The sequence below is a fragment of the Apodemus sylvaticus genome, chromosome 13, assembly GCF_947179515.1.
Source record: "Apodemus sylvaticus chromosome 13, mApoSyl1.1, whole genome shotgun sequence".
NCBI lineage: Eukaryota > Metazoa > Chordata > Mammalia > Rodentia > Muridae > Apodemus > Apodemus sylvaticus.
Window position 1 is genome coordinate 27,805,950 of NC_067484.1, and position 20,984 is coordinate 27,826,933.

Here is a 20,984-nt window from a genome sequence, read left to right on the forward strand (position 1 = left end):
AAATATAGAAATAAGCAAAGGGAGTCATCTGGATTCTATCACATACTTGGTTTTCTGCAGAAGACAAGAAAAAGAAAGAAGGTACTATTGGAATATATCGGCAACTAATGGGTTAACAGACATATGCTGTATAATTAGGAGATGCATTAATGATTATGAATAGTAAATGATTTGGTGCAAAGAAAAAAATTTAGTCAAAGGGACATGTACCTATCTTACATGTTTATTAGTAACTGTATATAACTAGAGAATTCTGCTATTAAGAATCTAGCATTATTGGTGTAAATACTTCCAAGGGTACATCAAATTGTAATCTTTCATACGACATCCATCAAACCAGGCTGGAGATTTTGACAAACATTAAACACAGTAAGGAGGCAATTATGTATGCATGATTTAATCTGCAACTAATTAATATGCAAATTTATTCATATGTTAGTTACTAAATTAAAAATGCAAAGAAGCCCTTATGGTGATTCTCGAAATTTTGCACAAACAGAACATTTAAAATGTAAGAAAAATGAAGTTTTTTTTGAAGCCTACACCACACTTTTGGTGTCTCTAGAACCTGTTGCATTAAGAACACTAAAAAAAAAAAAAATAGTGTTTAAATACTAGATAATAATTTAAAAGGTGTGCTAATTTCATGTGAGAATGTGGGAACAGAAAGGTTAATCAGAATTCTCTCGAACTCTTAAGAGATGCTCTCTAATTATCAGACAAATGGTATTCTATCTCTAAGCCTCGTTCCCTGCTCCGGGGGTTGTCGGAGTTGGTCATCTTTCCTGATATCGTGTGTAAACGTTTGGAAGTTTTGAGAGGAATTAACAGTATTTGAAAGCAACCATCTATGATGAAAATTCCAGACTAACATTGAGACCATTTGGTGTTCACTAAACATGCAATTCCCACCTCAAGATGGCAACTCGCTCTTTTCGCCTTTGGGGAGCAGCTCTCGGCAAACAGAGATATACTAGGGAAATCTTGAAAAGGTTAGGAATTCTCTACAACACTCCCCACCCCCCCCACTCCACCCCGGAATCTTCAAAGATATAGTGTGGCTAACTGAAGAGCAATAGCCTCTCAAAAAGGCAGGAGGTCATTTTAGCCGAATCTAATCTGACAATTTTAGCTCTGCATTCCCAGAGTCCAAAATGGACTTGAATCTTTTACGTGAAATGAGGGATATGATGGACTGGTGATAATTTAAAAATATCTTTGGGTGTCTGTGCACTTGGAAGCATCCACTGAAGTGCATGGTATTCTGTTTTGGCACGGGAGTGCTTTCTCTAGGATTGACCTTCCCCAGGAATGCCTATGGAACAGCAAACAGAAAGACCTTTGTGGACCAACTCTCTTCTGATCACCTCTGCCTTTAAAGAGTGCCTCTGACAGTCATGGACTCATTTCCTGAAGCTGGCTGCTGAAACATCTGTACTGACCTCAAGATATCAACACAAGTCAACTGTATGAGAAAACACAATAACAGCTTCTACGGTTCTTCCCAGGGCACTGAACTCTCACCCACGCTTTAAAAAAAAAAATTGCCATCAGTCGCATCTCTGCCAAGTGACACACAAAAAGGAAGTTAACCATTGGCTGTTACTCGCGTTCACAGTCTGACTCCCGTTTCCCAGCCTCCCTTAGCCCACGCCGATGCCAAGCGGACTACAGCTTGCCCATTTCATTTCGACCACGGCAGCCAAAAAAAGCACCGCCCCACCGTGCAACGACAAGCAGTCTGTTTTGATATTAGTACCTCAGTGTGTGCTGTAAGAGAGTCAGATGTCCCCAAACTACATGCCCTCCCCTGAGGGACTCTGTCCTAGCCCTCCTTGGCTAGAGAGATGGAGTGCATGCCACAAACCCTTAGCTGTGAGAACACAGGGAACAGAGAGGCACCGTTGGCGGTGCAAAGGCAGAAATGACCACGGGTGTCTCTTCTGCTGGGGACAGGATTCGTGCCCTCTGTTCAACATTTTGCAGCTAGGTAGAAATATGAGCTCAGATTCTGGTGCCTCCCTGTGGGCCAGCTCTCATGGTGAAAGTGAGTTATATAAGGACCCTTTTTCTTCCATAATTTAATTGCAGTCAGTACTAGCAAGTGAGTATCAGGTTTTCTTTTTCTTCTAGGAAAAGCAGGGGAATATTTGGGTTCAGGAAGGAAAGGGATTTTTGTTTGTTTCTTTGGATCTTTTTGTTTTGTTTTGTTTTGTTGTTGTGTGTTTGTTTCTTCATTACTTATGATGGGAATGGGGACAAGACAGTAGCAGATTCTTCTCTTCCCTATACATAGGGGTTTCTCTGCACTAAATGCGCAGGATCAGAATCTAGCCTTGTAAAATCGCAGAATGCCTTCTTTCTCTCCTGCTCTTTTCGGCACTAAGGCTCTCTTTTGTGGAGCCTAAGGTGAGGGTGCGACTACTGGGCACTGCAGATGTCTGAGGATACCGGGGGCTTCTTCAATTTGTTGTTCAGGTGACTCACTTTCTGTTGTGACCAAAACTGAACATAAAGCCTTTAAAAGCTTAAACGTACACATTTCTGCATTCATTACACAGTGTTAAATCTAATTTGTTCTTTTTACTGTCACAGGAAGCACATGTTTAAAGCAATCTGTTTCCTCATGTGAATGCTTTCCTGTCTGTTTCAAAAAAATTGCGACATACTTTACCCCGAGTAACCAAGAGGTGATCGTAAATATCCCTAAATAGCATTAAACAGATATGAAAGACATTAACACTTTCAGAATGCCAAAGTAGTATTAAAAAAAAATCCTAGCAGATGCTCCTGGGTCAAAAAGTGAAATGTGTGTTTCCTGGAAAACACACACACACACACACACACACACACACACACACACACACACACTCTCGTCAGAGCCATAAATGAACTGTGAGTGGAGAAGTTTGGCGTTGCTGAACAAATAGGGATCATTTGGGGGATGGAGGGGGCGGCACGAGCCTTCACTGTCAGCAAGTACACTCCATGAAAAGCCAAAGTGTAATGAAGTTTGGGGAAAGCCAGTATCCTTTGTAATCCACAAGGTAGCCATGATTCCAAAAGAGGGGGCAGCTACCCTGGACCCATCAGCTTCCCCTGGAAACAAACACTCAATCGGCTGGGGGCGGGGGGCGGTGTCCCCAGACATGGACTTTCCTGAGGAGTTGAACCTACTTCCTGGTTTTTCACAAAATTAAAATTGCCCAGGAAATATATTAATCTTGGAGGGTTGAGCCCAGGCTCCTCCCAACCCCCAGCATCGGTATGAGGTTTCTTTTATTCTTTAAAAGCAAAAAGAGTTCACTAACCAGCTCTTGTTTTATTAACTGTTTTTAGTTTCTCATAGGTGATGAGCAAAATTACTTTTCTTTTAAGAATTCACCAGTGGCACTGAGAAAACACACACACACACACACACACACACACACACACACACACGCACACACACGCACATGCACACACGCACACAGAGTACAGTACAGCAGAGGCTGGAATCCAGCAGTTATTTCATTTTCCTTTAAAGTGCCTATACTAACTGTACCAACATGTGGACATATTTAATGTCAGAAGTGTACCTGAACTGTCCTAAAGACATTCACCTCTTCTTTCTATGATAAACACAAGCCCGGGAGGCCACCAGGAGTCAGCCGATCCACACCCATACATCTTTATCCTGTCAGATGCAATTAAAAGGCCAGGCTATCGACTTCCCTTGGCTGGGAAAGGGAGACACTTCTCCAAAGGTAGCCAGTGCAGCACTTAGGAGGAAACAGATTTCTGACCGGTTCGAGAATACCACTTACAACTACGAAAGAAAGAACATGCACCTCTCAATGAATTAGAGGCAGGACTGGCCTAGACACAAAGTAATGCTGGCTATAAAAGCAAGGTATCAGGAGAGGTGTTGGGTGGCCATCTTGGCTTCCAAGCAGCACCTATGCGGAGCTGGATGGATCCTGACTAAAGAAGGCTGACCGAGGCCAAGATGAAGGGACACAAAGAGCATCTGAAGCAACACCTCAAACAGAAGCGAGTGAGCAGTGCTGGGTAACGGGCTGTGCGCAGCTGAGTCTCTCTGTTCTGTCGTGATCTGCTCAACCTCGGCCACCCTGTTAAGATTATTTTCCCTCAAATGGTAAAAAGAAAGGGTAGCTACCTTGTTGCTGAAATTTCCAGTTCAACATGCAATACTGATACCATAAGCAAGGATACACACATCATATGTAGCTAGTAAGTAGTACAGCGAACTCCAGCTACGCTGAGCCATTCCCAGGCCTCAACCACTCTGCCGCCTTGTCTCTCTATTTCAGAAAACAGCACTCTCCTGGGTGCTTGGGTTTCCCCTTGGAGCTGCTCCCAGGGGTTGTGTGTAGGACCACATAGAGACATGGCTGGTCAGCCCTCAGGGAGGCAAAAGCCTTGACATTTTAATCTGGGTAGTCAAAGCTTTTAAAGCAGAGATGGCTGTGTGGGGATTAAATTGGGGAGGGGCGGAATCTTGTGCATGCTGGGCTAGTAACTAACTATTGAGGTCCATCCCTAGCCTTTGCCAAATGCTATGCTAACAATATTCTTGGTGCAGAGCATCCTTGCACTACAGAGGGTGTTGAGTAGCTGTAGGCAGCAGAGACGGAATCTTGGTTAAGGGGACAGGAACTTACAGCCTGTGCAGATCTCAGGCCCAGCTCTGCCATATACACACTGCATGGCAGTGTGGTGTTCCTCCAGATGTGAACCTACAGCCGCCTATAAGTTCGGTAGGATTACATACTGTCATATAGTATGCATGCCTGTGCAGAGGGGTTACTATGAGTACTGTGTACATCCCCAGGTTTGTGAGCTAACAAGAGTGCTGAGGACAGAAATTCCAGCATCAAGTTAGGAAGGGCCCCTGTTCCCATCAGGCTCTGCGTAGATCCTGTTATCCCAGGACTCACTCCTTGCAAGAGATGGGCTTGCAAGTCACACTCAGAGGTGTTGTACTCAACATGTACGGGACAGACCAAAAGCACATGTTTTACCTTACTCAAGGGGGACAAATGACTGACGGGACGGTAGGGGCTTTAAAGGGACAGAAGTCTCCTTGTGATGTCACATGGGCTTTCCGGTTTTCTTAACGCAAGGCTTCCTTAAAAGGCCAGCCATGCTTGAATGCCAGTGACCCCACACCAAATTTCATACAGAATGAAGGATCAATAAGGTGATACTGGGCACAGTCGTGTGTAATAGCATGGGGACCATCTAGTCTTCAGTTCCGTGGAAAAGCAAATATGACAAAATATAAGTGAAGGGGTTGGAGAGATGTCTCAGTGGTTAAGAGTGTTGACTTCTCTCCACAGGTCCTGAGTTCAGTTCCCAGAACCCACATGGTGGCTCATGACCATCTGTAATGGGATCCCATGCCCTCTTCCTGTGTGTATGTGTATGAAGTATACTTCAGCTATGGTGTACTCATATAAAACACACTAAACAAACAAAACTTTAAAAATATATAAGTGAAGGGAACAGGTGCAATAGGAATGCATGAGAACAGGAGTGTGGGAGAACACGCACTTTCCCTCCCTCTGAGAGGCCTGGACTTCCGGGGTGTCCTTGAACAAGCATGCCAAATTTGTTTACATAGCAAGCGCCTATCGTGGTCTGAATTTTACAAATCCTAACACTTCCGACCTACAGTCAACGCACTGAATTTCTTTTCATGTATCAATGAAATCATAGATAATATGGATTGCTATCTTGGGTGACTATACAAATAGACTTCATGACAAGGTACCATGTGAGAAACTTATAAGCTTCCAACAACAAAATTTTACCCATGAAGTATATGCCTTAATATTAAGTGGCAGAACTCATAGCCAATTTCATCTCTTATTTTCAACTGGTACACAGTTACTGCGATTGGTTTATTTTCTATGCCAGTGATGACGGTGATCCCCAAGCCACAAACACGAAGCTCTTTTGCTTCTCTGTATTGAAAAAGGAGCTGAGTACCATGCAACTTCTCAGTCATACCTCGACTCCCTTCACTTAACTCCCCAAGTCACCAAAGGTTGTTGAAACGGCAGCCTAGGTTTTAGACACTACTTGTTATTGAATTATTTTATGCCTCCAAGTTCTTCTCATAATGAGCAAACCAGAAAATATTATTGAGCCCCGTGTGAGCACACCTGGGCACCTGTGCAATGGCCCAATTCCCCAAACAGGGTTACTTGAAAACATTACCGCTAAGAATCAGCCACCTACTTGAAACCGCTTTCTCCTAGCAGCTAATGATATAATGATATACTGTGCCGATCAGGAGAATGAAAGGCATTACAATATTATTATAAGTATAATCCAGGAGGCATATTTAAAATGATATGGGCTGGGAGGGAGGAGGATGCTTCAGGCAGACAAATACTCTTTCACAGATGATATCAAAATAATTGTTCCGAAACAGCATTTTCTGAAAAATCTCTAAATGTTAACAGCAAGTAGTGATGAGAATAGCTTGTGTGTGTGTGTGTGTGTGTGTGTGTGTGTGTGTGTGTGAGAGAGAGAGAGAGAGAGAGAGAGAGAGAGAGAGAGAGAGAGAGAAAGAGAATGGTAGCAATTTTCATGACTGAACGTACTATGAGGGTCAGTTTATTTTTCTGAGAAAATACACCTTCCTATTATGAATCCACGTTTTGCAGAGAAGTCCCCAGTCAGCACCAGCATGGCAGTGCACCAAGGCATTTTCCCACAGTTAGCTTTGAAGACAGGTCCACAAAGCCGAGGCACGCCCCTATTTTTCTCTCCTACCAAATAATCAAAACACACTCACTGATGCTTCACACACCCAGAATCTCATCTGCGTGCCCTGGAAGTGAAGGCCTGCTATGAGGCTGAGAAATAACTTTTTAAAAAATATATACTTTGGCAAAAATACCGCTTTCATTTTTTGTTTTGGACTGAAACCTACACACCTGGACAGACTTTAGCCGGTCCCAGCTTTCAGCTCTGAGGTGGGGGGTGGGGGGTGGGGTGATGCAGGGAATCGTCTGCAGTACCTTAGCTTCCAAGAAGGGGGCGTGTGTGCTCAAGCGAAAGCCAGCAGGGCTCGCTATGCCCCAGCAGCAGCTTTGAAACAGAAAACACAATCATTCCCATGTTGCTGTTCGGAGATCAAACAATCGGGTTCTTAAAACTACAGAATTTTCCTGCATCTTATGAAAGTCCCTGCTCTTTGAAAGGGAACACAGTGGCTACCCAAACACGCCCTGGACAGTATAGGACTATTCCTTTGAAATATGGACTTAAAATTCAATATCATTTACTTTTAAAACAAAACAAAGCAGGTGCCTGTCAACAGCCTGCCTATGGTTATTCTGCCTTAGGAAAATACAACTTTGCTCTTTTTGATGAAATCGCATTTAGCCCCCACCCCCCCAGGTCTATCTCTGATTAAATGACTTCAAATAAAAACTTTCAAATTCTGTGAAAGGAAGGAAATACATCTTGGATATGCGGAAATTGTCACTAACTGCAAGGGGATTTTTTTTTTTTTTGGCTCTGTTAAAATATAAGGACTGTTCAGTCTGTGAACTTTTGATAGCTAAAAAGAGATGGCTTCCAACCAAATATCCTGTCCCCGTCTCTGTATGTCCATAAACAAGGAATCCACAGAGAAACCAGATGCTTCAAAACAAGCTTTAAAATTGCAAAATACATGAAAGTCCCAGGACCATTCTCCTTCTGAGGTAAAGGAGCCCTGCAGCCAGTTCCTAGATTCCTGTAATTAAGCCGCTAAGAGTTCAAATTTCCACACCAAATTATGCTCTTCAGTGGAAGCGAGAAGAGAAAGTGCGAACTGACAGTTCCCTAAAACGTTATTTCTCCTTTCTTAACACATGAGCACAGATGTATTTTTCCCGCTGCCGAGCTCTTAAAGGACTTCTTGGTAAATCTTAATAGGTAACACTGAGTCTGGAAACTTAATCACAAATAGTCATGCGTGCCGGAGAAGGGTCAGGGCATGATGTCGCAGGCCTACCTTAAGAGAGGCAACTGAGAAGAAAAAGCAGCCACTCCCCCAAACCCTGTGTGCTGGCACACACATACACACACACACACACACACACACTCCCCACCCCCCCTCTGGCAGGAGGAATGAAATGGTCTGTCTTCCTTGGAGACTCTGAGGTGTGTAACTTTTTAATATGTCAAGACAACCTCTGAGTAGACAGATACACAAATCTGCCCTCTGTGGCAAGCCTTTATTTTGTCCTACTGACTTTTATCTCCTTTTTCTCTTCATATTTAAAATATGCACACCAGAAGTCTCCAGAAGAGGGGGAGAGAGTATGTTCCAAAGTGGCAGGAAAGATTATCCTGAAATTCCCAACAATACTGAAATCTTTTAAGGAAACTTCTGGAAGCCTGGAATGCCAAACGCCAAATGGTGCATATTTCCTGTCTGTGCTTTCTGAAATACTGAGTCTCCAATGCAAAAATATAAAGATCCTCCTGTATTTATTTCCCCCAGAATCTCATACAAAACTTAACGTTTTACTTAGCCTATACAAGCAATGGAGAGGATGAGATTAGTTTCCAGAAAAACACATTACTGAACTTAGAGCTTAAGACTGGATTAGTGAATCCTGCATTTCCTGCATGGGAAAAAATAATATTTAGTGACGATGATTTTCTTGGTTCTTACAGTATCCCCACTGCTGTGTTCGGCATGCTGTTTAAACTGGGTGGATATTTCCTGTCCTGTTTGCATGGTTTAATTGCATCTCCTTCCTAGCTATATATATTTTTTTCACAATTTATTGATATCATTTATGTAATCAAATCTCATATTTTAGTATCTTTAGCTAGAATATGAGCCACTATGTTCAAAATTGATGCTCGGAGCTGACCTGTTATGCTAATGTAAACCGTTACAATTGTGTGTGTACCATCACTAGAACTGTGTGTACCGTCACTACAGGAAAATGACCTTGAAGACACCTTCCATTCTATCTTACAAGACTGGCAGCCTCTGGAGTTCCAGACACAAGCCCTAGTTCAAGTAGCTGCTAGTCAGTTTACTTGAGGCACATTTAAAACTGCCACGATCATACTATAAAGAGATGTATTTCTGTTTGGGGTAAAAATGTGTTGATATGAAAATGTACCACAGGATGCAGAACAATGTGTCTGTAATTTCCTTAAGACAACTGTCAAAAGGCATGATGGCTGGCATGTTTTTAAATAGTGCATTTTTCAACCATGTAACTTCTGGGCTCCTACTAAGAAATAAACAAGTTAGCAATATTTCTCTTGAGAAATCATTTGAGATTTCGTAAAGCATCTGAGGAGAGGGGGAAAAAAAGCCAAAACAAAAGTATGGATTCACTAGTATCTTTAAAACCTTCAATTTTTTATTGTGATAAAACAATCCAAGAAAATAAATACTGTTAGTATCATCTAGTTTCACTGATGTATCTGATAATATCTCTATAAAATACAGTTAAGTCCAGACTGAAAGATTTTATTTTACCTAAGGATTCATGTTCCTTGGGGATCATATGGTATCAAATATATGCTATGGTTTTGTTTTCTCAAATCCACCTAAGGACCCACTCATGCCTCAAATTTTCTTGGAGATGCTCCAACCTTATTTTAGAATCCTTTTCCTCAGGATCCACGCATCCAAAATTATCTCGGACCACTTAAAGTGTGCCAGTTCCTCCTGAATTAAACATAAATAAATAAACCAAAACTACAATTTAACATGGAAATTAGATTTTACTGAAAAATTTAGTTTGTAAAAAATCTCACTGGAGATGACAGAGACCATAAAGTAAGCTCTCAGGATAAACCTTTCTATTTCCAGAACCTTACAATGTCCCAGAAAGACCGAGGAGCCTATGGGAGAGGTTTGCAATTAAAGTGGAGACCAATTCCACAACTGTCCTAATTACAAAACTGTAACTCTTCATACTTTCTGATAAAATGGAGATAATTTCAATATGAAGATGAAGGCTTTGTATGTTTATATGTTAGTGGGCATAAAAATAATTTCTAAACGACATCTGCTCCTTTTTCTGTGCATTTGATAAGACTATTTTTTAAACAGTACATTTTGGAAATTGTTCCTTTCTAGATTTTAATTCTATCATGTTAATTTCTAGTAAAAAGCGTGGATCATTTTTCCTAAGCTGTAATTTTTTGGTGCATTTTTTTTTCTCTGCATAAATACACGGCTCAGTTGGTACGATTGTTAGGCTATTCACAAACAAGGAACTTGCTGGAAGGGCAGAAAAGCTGCCGCGTGCTGAGATCACAGGGAAATATGGTTTAAAGTAGACAGTCAAGACTCAACGCTAACCAGACAAGGTGTTCACATGTAGATTCAAAAGGCTGGAAATGCTAAGTGGTCAGTGGCTTCAAACACCTGCACAGCTTTATTGCTGAAATCCCTTGGGACGCGAAAGGCTATGATAGTGGGACATGGCTGAAAGTGTGACATGTTATGGTGTGGGAACAACCTTCTACAGCAGGAGGTGGAGTCCTCTGAATGAGGATCACTTCCCACAGTCTTTCCTTAACCAAAGGATCTTAGTCAGCACTTCAGAGAGCGGTCTACTCTTCTTCTTTGGTTCTAATGACCTTTGTAGATGATGCTCATGTCATTCTGTGTCAAGCCTTCACAGTGACTCCAAGTCTCCAGATGTGGCACACAGTACAAATGCATGTTCATGCCTCCTACCAAAACTATGACATGATATGGAGCCGAGTTCTCTGTCTGTCTCTGTCTTTCTCTGTTCACTCCCTCCATGCCCCTCTCCCCCAGTCCCTTTCTCTCTGCCTCTCCCTCCCCTTCGCTCTCTCTGTAGGCAAGGCAGGGCTTTTAAACAAAGCAAGGCAATTCTCCCCACCTCCTTGACCCAGATAGCCTGAAAGAGCATCATGAGAGTTAGAGTGGTCCATCTCTCTCACATGGCTGTATCACCACGTGTCTATGGGATACCACACTGCAAGTGTTCCTCTGTTCGTCTATGAAAGAGAGAGGGGCTATTTCTGGGCATGGGGGACGGATTGACACAATAGATTGTGCTAGGTTTATTATTTATCATGGTGAATATGTATTTAAGAGAACATCGGTATCTTCAATCCCCATCAGAGAGTGCTGGCTGGCCCCATTGTTTACTGTCTGTTGCACAAATACTCAAGAATATGTTGAAACAAGGTTTAGCAGTATCTTGTATCAGGCACACCACATAATTTTATTTGAACTTAAAAGAAGAATAAGGGAGACAGAGATCTAAAAATGTAGAAATCTAGATCTACTAGAGCCAAAATGCTACTGTGTCTAGCACAGACAGATTCCTGGAAGCAAGTAAAAATGCATAGTTGATGGTGGCAGGCATGGGATCTCCTTATCAACAGTAGACTACAACAAATCTAACGTATGCTAGGCAGATCCCTCAAGAGGACTGAGATGCTCTACAATCACCAATGAAGCAGTGGTGGGAGCCGGAAACTGCTCAGACTCATCTTATTCTTTCTGCTTAAACCTTAATTTTTATCTTATTTCCCGTCTTTTGAAGACGGGTATCCCTCAGGACTGCTAAGACATTTAGCCACAAAAAAAAAGTTCTCTCAGAAGAGTTAATCCTAAACTGACTGTTCATCAAAATCCAAAACTTGAATAGTATGAACAAGTTTCTAATATTCATGTGTCAGAAGAAAAAGATCTTCGTAGCACAGTACAATGTGATGTGCCACCAACAATGCCAGCAATGAAAACCTCTTGGAAATGTTTTTGTAGATTCAAGTTGACTAGAGAGAAATATTTATATTTATACTTAAATATTTATAATGAGTTAAGAGAAGTTACTGATAATTAGTGATATCATAGCCACTTCAAAAAACTCCAAAGAAACTGTGAAGATTTCTGCAAATTTTTTTTTTTTTGGTAGAAAAACAAAGCAAACAATAAAACACAAAGACAGAAAGCCTACACCTTGTTTTCACCTGAGGCATTGATAAATGAGATAACCTGAGTTCTCGGGGGCTCTTGTGCCCAGTTACACTGTCACTAAAAACCAGCCGCCCTTTTAATGTTTTTAATATTATCGTGGTTAAGCTTACATTCATAATGTAAACAACTTCAAGGACTTTATCACTTGAAGCTGTCCTAAAAAATACTCATCTAAAATCCCATCTATATTAACTGTACCACTAACTTCAAGCTGAAAATATGCCTACAAAAGCAGCCAATCTGAATGAAATATAGGAACTCAAGAAATAACAACATGGTACAGTTTTAAGTGACATATTGATATTCTAAAATGACTATTTTATATGCCATTGGCACTTTTATTTACACAATATTTTTCCATATTTATGGCTAATTTTGTGGTGCTTCTTCAACATTATCAAGTCTGATAATCAGCATACAAAATTTGTGAGGTATTTCTTTTGAAACAACTTATTCTGATATATTCATTTAATAATTTTTTTGGATGAGCTGAACTGAAATCAAGTCAAATACACAGGTGTGTGGGTTAATCTAGCACATTTGCAAAACCCATTATTCTTCCAATTTACTAAAAATGAAATAAAACCAATGAGTGCACTGATTGGTAATACATTTTCAGAAATCTAAATATAATTTTGTCTTAAAGTATAAGGACTTATAAGGCCCATTAGCCTTAAAAAAAAACATACTAGAAGATTACATTAAAACTATCTTTGCATGTACAACACTGGAAGGAACAAAAAACAAAACAAAACAGGGAAAGGAGAGAGGAAATCACATTTTTATTTTACATAAGGAGAAAATTACTAGCAACGGAACCGTTATAAACAAATTAAATACTCAGAGGACCTAAAATTTGCAAATACATGAACTCAAATCAATGTTTTATGCACTTCCTGTGATTATAACTAACTTTTCCTAGGTTGGGGACTGGGGCATCTCATTGGCACGCCCTTCCACAGCCCCAGGTATTACAGACGCCCGGAATGCTCTGGTTACAGCTAGATTCCCCTAGGCTCACTTTTGCAAACAGTTGACCACCTTTGCAGCTCCTATTCATCAACCTCTTCAGAAAATAGAGACATTCTCCCTGCACCCTGGGCTGAAACTCATGTAATTTTTCCCTAAATCCGCTCCACAAATCTCCTTTCGCATGCAAATCCATAAATCATCATAATACTGACAAAGAATTTAACCGACACATGAAACTAATACTCAAGCTCTCCAAAGCCCTGTACAGGTAAAGCTCTGCAACTTGAGGCACCTTTTCAAGGCTCTCTTCAGAGCTTAACTTGCTGAAGACCAACAGAGGCCCGGAGCCTTCCAGCAGGGGCTATTAATCACCCATGGTGAGGGGCAGGTAAGGCTGGTCACTCCTAACTTCTCCACATTCTAGATGTGTGCACAGCAGCTCTGGGAGCATGAAAACCTCACTGACTTCTCAGCGTTCTACTGACACCAAACAACACAACAAAGTACGGAATGAAAACCAGGCAGTACTTACTGAAGACGGCAAACCTGGAGGAACTTTTCGGACTTTCTTTGTCTGCACCTCTGAAAGAAAATGATAAAGCTGTGAACTCCCACGTGCCCAATTCTCCAAGGGAAAAGATATCAAACCAGGACATTACTGGGCTTAGGGTAGACTTTCTTTAATAGACATCCCAACTCGCTCCAGCAAGTATCTCCCCTTTAATGCTACCACAGGTGAAATGCCTCTTTGCCAGTGAAAATGAAGAGACTGGATCTACCTTGAGACTACTTTGTGTTTTAAAACACAGGTTTCTTGTGTGTTCAGTCAAGTGACATGTCAAAATAATCAAATATTTTTAAAAGTTATGGTGCTGTGTAAATGGTTACCATATCGCCTGGGGGAATAAGAAAGGCACCAAGCTGAGGACTGGCTCACATCTTTTGGGATGGGAGGCGTCGTTTGAGGTAAAGTAGGGGTAGTGTAGTTTTGTTTTGTTTTTTTTTTTTTTAAGTGAACTTAATAAAGACTCCAAGCATTCAAACAGAAGAGAGCCTTACCCATGGCACTACTGTGAAGAGGCCTCCGCCGGGCGTTATTGCTTGAATACTGATAGTACTGGGAGCCAGGTTTGGTGGGCGAAAGGGTTCCTGGATTGCCCATATCCATGTCCCCTCCGAGGAGACTCTGCTGGAAGGAGAAAAGTAAAAAAAGAAAACAAAAACAAATATAGACCTTTAATTTTTCCCATTTACCACCTTGCGTCTGATTGTGAGCAGAACCATGCAAAAACCAGCATTTGTCGAGCTAAGACAATTAACAAAACAATTGCCAAAAAAAGCAAAAGCTCTGGAGGAAGCTATCATCAGGTTGGGTATTTTCAACCTTTAACTTTGAAGAAGGTAAATGGTACCCCCTTAAACCAACTATATTTTAAAAAGTCATTTTAGTTGATTAAAAATTTTAATTTCATAAGAAAATGCCATTTCTTTAAGATGGATGTTTTCTTTCCCCATACCTAGGCTCCGGTCTGGGAACTATTCAGACCCACATTTCGAAAGGACCGAGCTGAAACTCATTTTTTGAACACATGATTTTCCCAGCTGCACACACTGGAAGTGAGGATGGACAGTCCACTTTCTATGGGATACATCCTGATCATCAGGGACTTTACAAGGCTCTGACAGAGAACAGAATGCCAGATGAGAGGAGAAGAAATTCAAATCCCAGGGAAAACTTTCAATATTATAGCAAAAAGTAGGCATTCTCTGCAAACGGGAATAAATCCGAGTGCTCTCCTGAAGACTACCAGAAACTGAAACGAATCCCCCGCAGAGTCAGCATTTACCTGAACACTAGAACATTCCCACAACATCATCAAGTTGTCACAGTGTGACAAATAGCTAAACTTTCAAAAAAATGATGACATAAGACAGATTACATAATATTACATTTCCTAAAAGCTACATAGGAACTTACCCACAATACACAAACGGCCTGATTATACTCTGCATTGGACACATTGTTCTTTAAATTATTCTGATAGGCAATAAACCAAGTGTAGATAGTACCATTTATATTAAGAACAAATTTTCTATTTAATAAAGAAATTTTAAAATTAAGTACTAAAAATCTAACTTTATCGTTACTTGTAATCAACTTTTACTGACTGAACTAATTACTGTCCTTGATAAAGTACAGAATGTGTTTTCCCTAATCTAAATTCTAATCACCATGTCACTCACAACAGACTTAGGGATGCTTCACTAACACACTATTCACATGCAAAATACTCTAAATAGGCCAATTATGACTCTGCCCCTGTTCCCTGGTTAACCCGCTGAGAACTGAAAAATTTCACAAGGCAGTCACCACCTAAAACAAAGGGTCCTTGTTTTAAATTAAGACAGTCTTTTTGATTCCTAAATAGCTCAACAAAGTGGCATGTCTTCCAGTGAAAGCAGTTGGTCAAATATGACCCACAAGCTGGGAAATAGAAGTTCAAAGCTCCTCTAGCTACCACGATAGATACAGCTAACTATCATACAGAGAGCTGACCATGGTGGGGGATTTCTGTGACTATGGGTGAGCACTATGTAACAGTATAATCAGCCATTGGATGCCCGTCTTCGCTGCTTCAAGCGTATGGACGTGTTCAGGGATACACAATAAACACCACTTTCAAAAAAAAAAAAAAAAAAAAGACCGAAGAAGAGATTCTAGGAGTGAAAACAGATTCCTGAGCAACCAGTTATCAGTTCACTGCTAGCATCTTGGTTTCGGCCACAAAGGATGAAAATTGGGTCATTTGCCAGATAAAAACCTAAGATCAGCACACCCAACTATTGCCTCTCTACAACTTCCAGAAGATGCAGAAGTATTAAAAGTATTAATAGTGGAAAGCTAAGGTACCACACACATTTATGACCAACTTTGGGGGAGCTGGAGGTTTTAGAGGTACATCATCAAACATTTTAAAAATCATTTTAGGTATCCAAATGTGAAGAATCTCAACCTGAAATTCCAGTCTTGAGAAATTCTTATTAACAATAATCTACATTTATTTAAACCTTAATCCAAGGTTGTTTTTTTTTTTAATTTCTACTGATAAAGGTGTAAAAGGCATGATGTCACTGCCTCACCATAAACTGGTGAATCTACAACTGAGCCTTCCTTTCGTTAGGAAAGGAGTTTGAAAACAATAATATATTATTGTTATTGACTATTTTACAGTATACCGAGCCTCCTGCATTCTAGGCAAATGGTCTACAGATAAGCCACCTCAGTCATGTCCCATGAAATAAGTGTCTGCCAATAGCACTGACACTGTGTTGGCAATTATAACTCTTATTTCTTTCTCCTTTTCTCCCCCTCAAATATATAAAAGAAAATATCTATCCTCAAGAAGAGGTTGAATAAATATTCCCAAATATTCACTTTTCTTTTCCCTGAGTCTAAGCATTGGTTGAGTCCTGTTGGTCTTGGTAATGAAGGTTTCAGTCCCAGAAAAGGACATTTATACAGTAGACAAACATAAAAACAAACGAGCGAGCTGACCTGGGCTTCAGGAGCATTCACAATAGAGCTGTGAAGGAAAGATAATCATAGCCCAGCTAACTGGCTGCGGCTGACCTTGCGGTTGATTTCAAGGAAAATCTTCCTGTGTGCCAGTCACAAGCAAATCAGCCCCATGAGCTATGTGGATCCCAGGACCAAAAGCCACAGAACACTTCCAACTAGAGACTCCTGGCAATTTTCCCCTACCCTACCCCCACCCCCAAACACATTCCTGCTTCTTTCTTTTACATCTGTTTGTTCCCTTTTCTTTTCCACTTGAACAATGGAACATTCTTCTAAAGAAACAAAAACAAACATTTCCTCAAACTTAAAGGGGCCTTAATCACCCCCACAGGGAAAAAGAAGATAAAAATATATGCGCCCTCATTGTGGAGTCTACTTGTAAAATGAACAATGACTATTTACTATTGTTTGGTCTTTAAGTCACACGCCTAACCCTCTGAGGTGATGAGAGAGATTAGAAATAATTTCCACTGCCGAAACACTTGGGTACATGAATGTTTAAAAGTCAATGACATGTGATTAAGGCAAATTAAATAAAAAAAAGTACACATAAAAGATAAGGCATTAATCTGTTTGCAAAATTGCCTCCAAGTATGTATAGCTTTGAAAAACAAATTTGTTTCATGGAAGTTAAGTTGAAAAGCTGTCTACTCTCAAAATGGGCAAATGCATCCTTGCCTTAGATAGGATTAGAAAAGTTTTAGGGTCTGTTTTAGGGTTGCTTATTTGATCGTTGGTTTTGGTTTGCTTTTCTTTGTGCCTCTTTGTGTTCTATGGTTATTCTGGGTCCACAGTACTTTGCTCCTCCAGTCAGCCAGGAAACACTGGAAGCAAGATAAGGTGCTTCACACAGCAAACCTTGTACGTCTTAAAGCCATACTTGCAAACCTGCTTAACTATCACATATGAGGAGGCAAGTCATTCCCTTCTTTTGGTCCAAAGAGAAACTATTTCAAGCCTTAAAATACAGACCAGAGAATGAAACAAACTGACTTTCTACAGTAAACTTAATGGTTTGGAGGGGTACCCACTGTACCCCACGCACCAGCAGAGAGCCATGCCTGGGGTAGCCATTCACAAATGGAAGTCAAGATTCTGGAGGGTGGAGTCAGTCAAACTGCTGTTCCTTTCTTTGCAGGCTACCCCAGCATCAGCTTAGCCCAGCCCTTATTCCATTTGGGGGCTGACTGCCTTCATGCCTTGATCAACTACCAAGCAGTGCTTATGCAACGAAGGATGTAAACCACAAATTAAACTTGGGAAACAGAGAAGTGGCTTATATCTCAAATTAGATTTATAACTGAATGGTAATCAAAAATAGAAGTAACTGCAAAAAGCTTAAATTATCAACTTTTTTCCCCTTGTTAAACTAAAACCATCTTGTTCCGAACTATTGATCCATTTCGGTCAGCACTTTAAGTGTAATGGGGGTGGGGGGAGGTGGTTCATTTCTAAAAAGGAAGATTATATTTACCCTTAATTATAGATATGAGTGAGATCAGTGAGCTATGCACAGTAGTTTGGGGCATATGATTAATTTATCTAATAGGCGAATGGCCTTGAATTTCAGAGGTGGGACCTGGGAAAGCCAACAGAGGAGTGAGGGGATATAAAATCTCTGAAGGGGAAAATGTGCCCCTCGTTTTTTTTTTGTTTTTGGTTTTTTTTTTTCAGACTTTCTCTGCTTTTTCGTCATTACCATTACGTTGTGATCTGATATCAGACACAACATCTTGGGGGAGGCTACTGTAGAACAGAGAAAAGCAGTCTCAGATGAAACCAGATTAAGCTCCTTTTCTGAACTTTTGCCAAATGCGCGCGAGTCTAATTCGTGTTTGGGTATTCTAGCACTCACACAGCTGCGAGGCTGTTCTTTTATCCCAGACCCAAGTGATGTATGGTGGCTTTGTATGGCGAGCTGACTCCATACAGGCATGGGTTTGTTATCTTAATATGGAAATCAAATTCAGCATGGCTATCAAACTTATGAATGTTGGATATCCGGATAGGTACCTAATAGAGCACCGGGTACAAAATAGACGTGGAGAGACATTACAAAGTAGATGTGTTTAAAACATTGGTCGCAGCTGAGGTCTTATCTACCCGGCTAATTCTGCACAGAATTAGGTTTTCAAAGACACTGCTGAACAAGATTCCTAACAGCCATGGGGAAGTTTTTGCAAATCCCTATCGAATAGCTGCTGCTGAATTTGCCATTTTGACCACAGAAGGGCCATTGCTGACTTACTTAGCAGCAGGAGGGGGCCGTAATTTTGCTGCTGTCCGCACTTACTCGGCAACCTAGAATATATCTTGCACCGAAGGGCAGTGAAGAACACAGTAATTCCACCTGTCCACTTTAGAACTTCCAAGCTCACAATTGAAGGTCAGACCTTGGACAGCCTTTATCCCCGATCCCTGAAGGTGCAGAAAGACACTGTCGAGGCAGCTCACTTTGATTTCTGTCCTGGGCTTGGTTTCAGCAAAAGAGAACTTGAAAACAAATTGGAAAGACGGGATGGCAGAGATAACCCCAGGCTGAGACGGCTGCCGGGTGGCAGAAAAATACAAATTATGGAGGTTCTCTCTCCGCAAGTAGTTTCTTTTGAGAAATGTTAGACATCTCAAGAAATAAACTACAGTAAACGTATGTTGCACATTGGGTTCCATAGGAAATCAGAAAGAAAACCCAAGCTAGACCTAATGAGGCAGTTGTGTCATCCCAGGTATTTGGGAGGATGAGGAAAAAGGATTGTGAAAGGCAGGGCCTGAAGGGGCTACAAGGCCAGCAGGGGTGACTTAGCAAGATCCTGTGTCAAATTAACCAAAAATGAAAAAGAGCTGGTGATATAGCTCGGTGATGGTAGGACAGTTCCTTAAAATATGCAAGGTAACAGGCTCAACTCTTATTGTAATAAATGAAGGAAGGGAAGAGGAAGGAAGGAAGAAAAGAGGAAGGAAGAAAGGAAGGCAAGGAGGGAGTGAGAGAGGGAAGGAGGGAGAGAGGGATGGAGGGAGGATGATTAACTTAAGCACAGTAAGTAAAAAAAAAAAAAAAAAAAACAGAAAACAGGAGCTCAGAGGCATAGAGACTGAGTACAACTACCCTTACCTCCTCTGTAAGAGGGACTAGTAAATGGCTGATTGGAGTTATTGTGACTAGAAATGCCCCACACATATGTAAGATGTCCAGCAGAGCCGGTGCCTAGCACATACCTCATGACCTCCCTGGGCCTGGTTTTACACTTTCCCTTTCAAATGCCCAATTGTAGGCATTTACTGACTGTGCATTTGATGTTTTTTTTTTCTTTTTCTTCTACCATGATATAAACAAGCAAACAAACAAACTTTACACTTTTGGCTGGGAATTTGCATAATTCCCAAAGAATTCAAGTGACCTTGAACAAAATTACTTATTTTAGCAGATTAGATTTCACCAAACATTTCGAAATGCAAATACATTATCTTTCCTTGTAAAGAAACAAAACACCTTATATTTAAATGTTATAAAGCAATACAAAGGTTGCTATGGTAACTGTAACTTAATGTATAATGTAGTACTAGTGAAGTAAAAATTCATGCATTTTTTAATGGAAATTACAACTGTCCAAGGATTGATGAGATTTATACATTTACCTATTTGATTACTTCCCAAACTAAACAACAACCCATTATTAATTGTATACATTAAACTGAGAATTTTTTCTCTGGTTCATAAAAATACATTCTAGAAGCCCAGGTCAACTATTACATACTGAAGAGGATTAATTTGGTTGTTGGGAGGTACAAATTTGGGAGGGGAAAAAAAAGTACCAAAGCAAGCAGAAATTTAGAATAAAACTATGACTTAAAAATTTTTATGTAAAGTATGCAGAATTTAACAAAAGTACTTTCTTGTCAATTAAAACTCTCAGGTTAGGTCAAGAAGTTCATTTAATGTATAATTTTATATAAAACCACCAGAGAGCATAAAGACAGTATTTGCCTTGAAATGTTCTTCACTAACAACAGTGTACAAAGTAAAACAAGAAAATGTTGCTATGGCCTGTAAACATATAAAGGAATTAGCACCAGTCCTATAAAGACATGACTCTAATAAAGATGCTGAAAATGTCACTTGACCATGCTGCTATTTAAGTAAAATAAAAGATTGTCAATCTGTCACATGTCAGTCTTTATCATACTGGATGGGGAGAATTCAAATTCAAAGTTATCATAAAAATGTTTGCCTCTCTGGACAAGGACATGGAAAATCCATTCTTAAGGTCCTAGCCTCTCGGGGAGTGGGGTACAGGGACAAGGTCTCCTTCCTGACCCTTGACAGGGTCCTCTATTATAGCCTAGCGGCCAACTCTGCAAACTACCCCTATTGTAGAGTATAGCAATAAGATCCCGCCTGTATATGGTGACAAGTTCACTCTATTACATGGGGAG

At 40.6% G+C, this 20,984-nt stretch overlaps 1 protein-coding gene across 5 annotated transcripts in view; it reads right to left on the reverse strand.

The window, feature by feature from the left end:
- Nucleotides 1-20,984, reverse strand: part of Tcf4 (transcription factor 4) — a 347,921-nt gene that overhangs the window by 111,390 nt on the left and 215,547 nt on the right. For 3 of the 5 annotated variants that reach the window (XM_052201427.1, XM_052201429.1, XM_052201426.1), the window contains exons 7-8: nucleotides 14,030-14,159; nucleotides 13,503-13,552 (exon numbers count right to left, since the gene is read on the reverse strand). In XM_052201427.1, coding sequence (XP_052057387.1) covers nucleotides 13,503-13,552; nucleotides 14,030-14,159 — 180 coding nt within the window. The remainder of the gene's footprint in view (nucleotides 1-13,502; nucleotides 13,553-14,029; nucleotides 14,160-20,984) is intronic. The other 2 variants (XM_052201430.1, XM_052201428.1) reach the window with 1 other exon arrangement.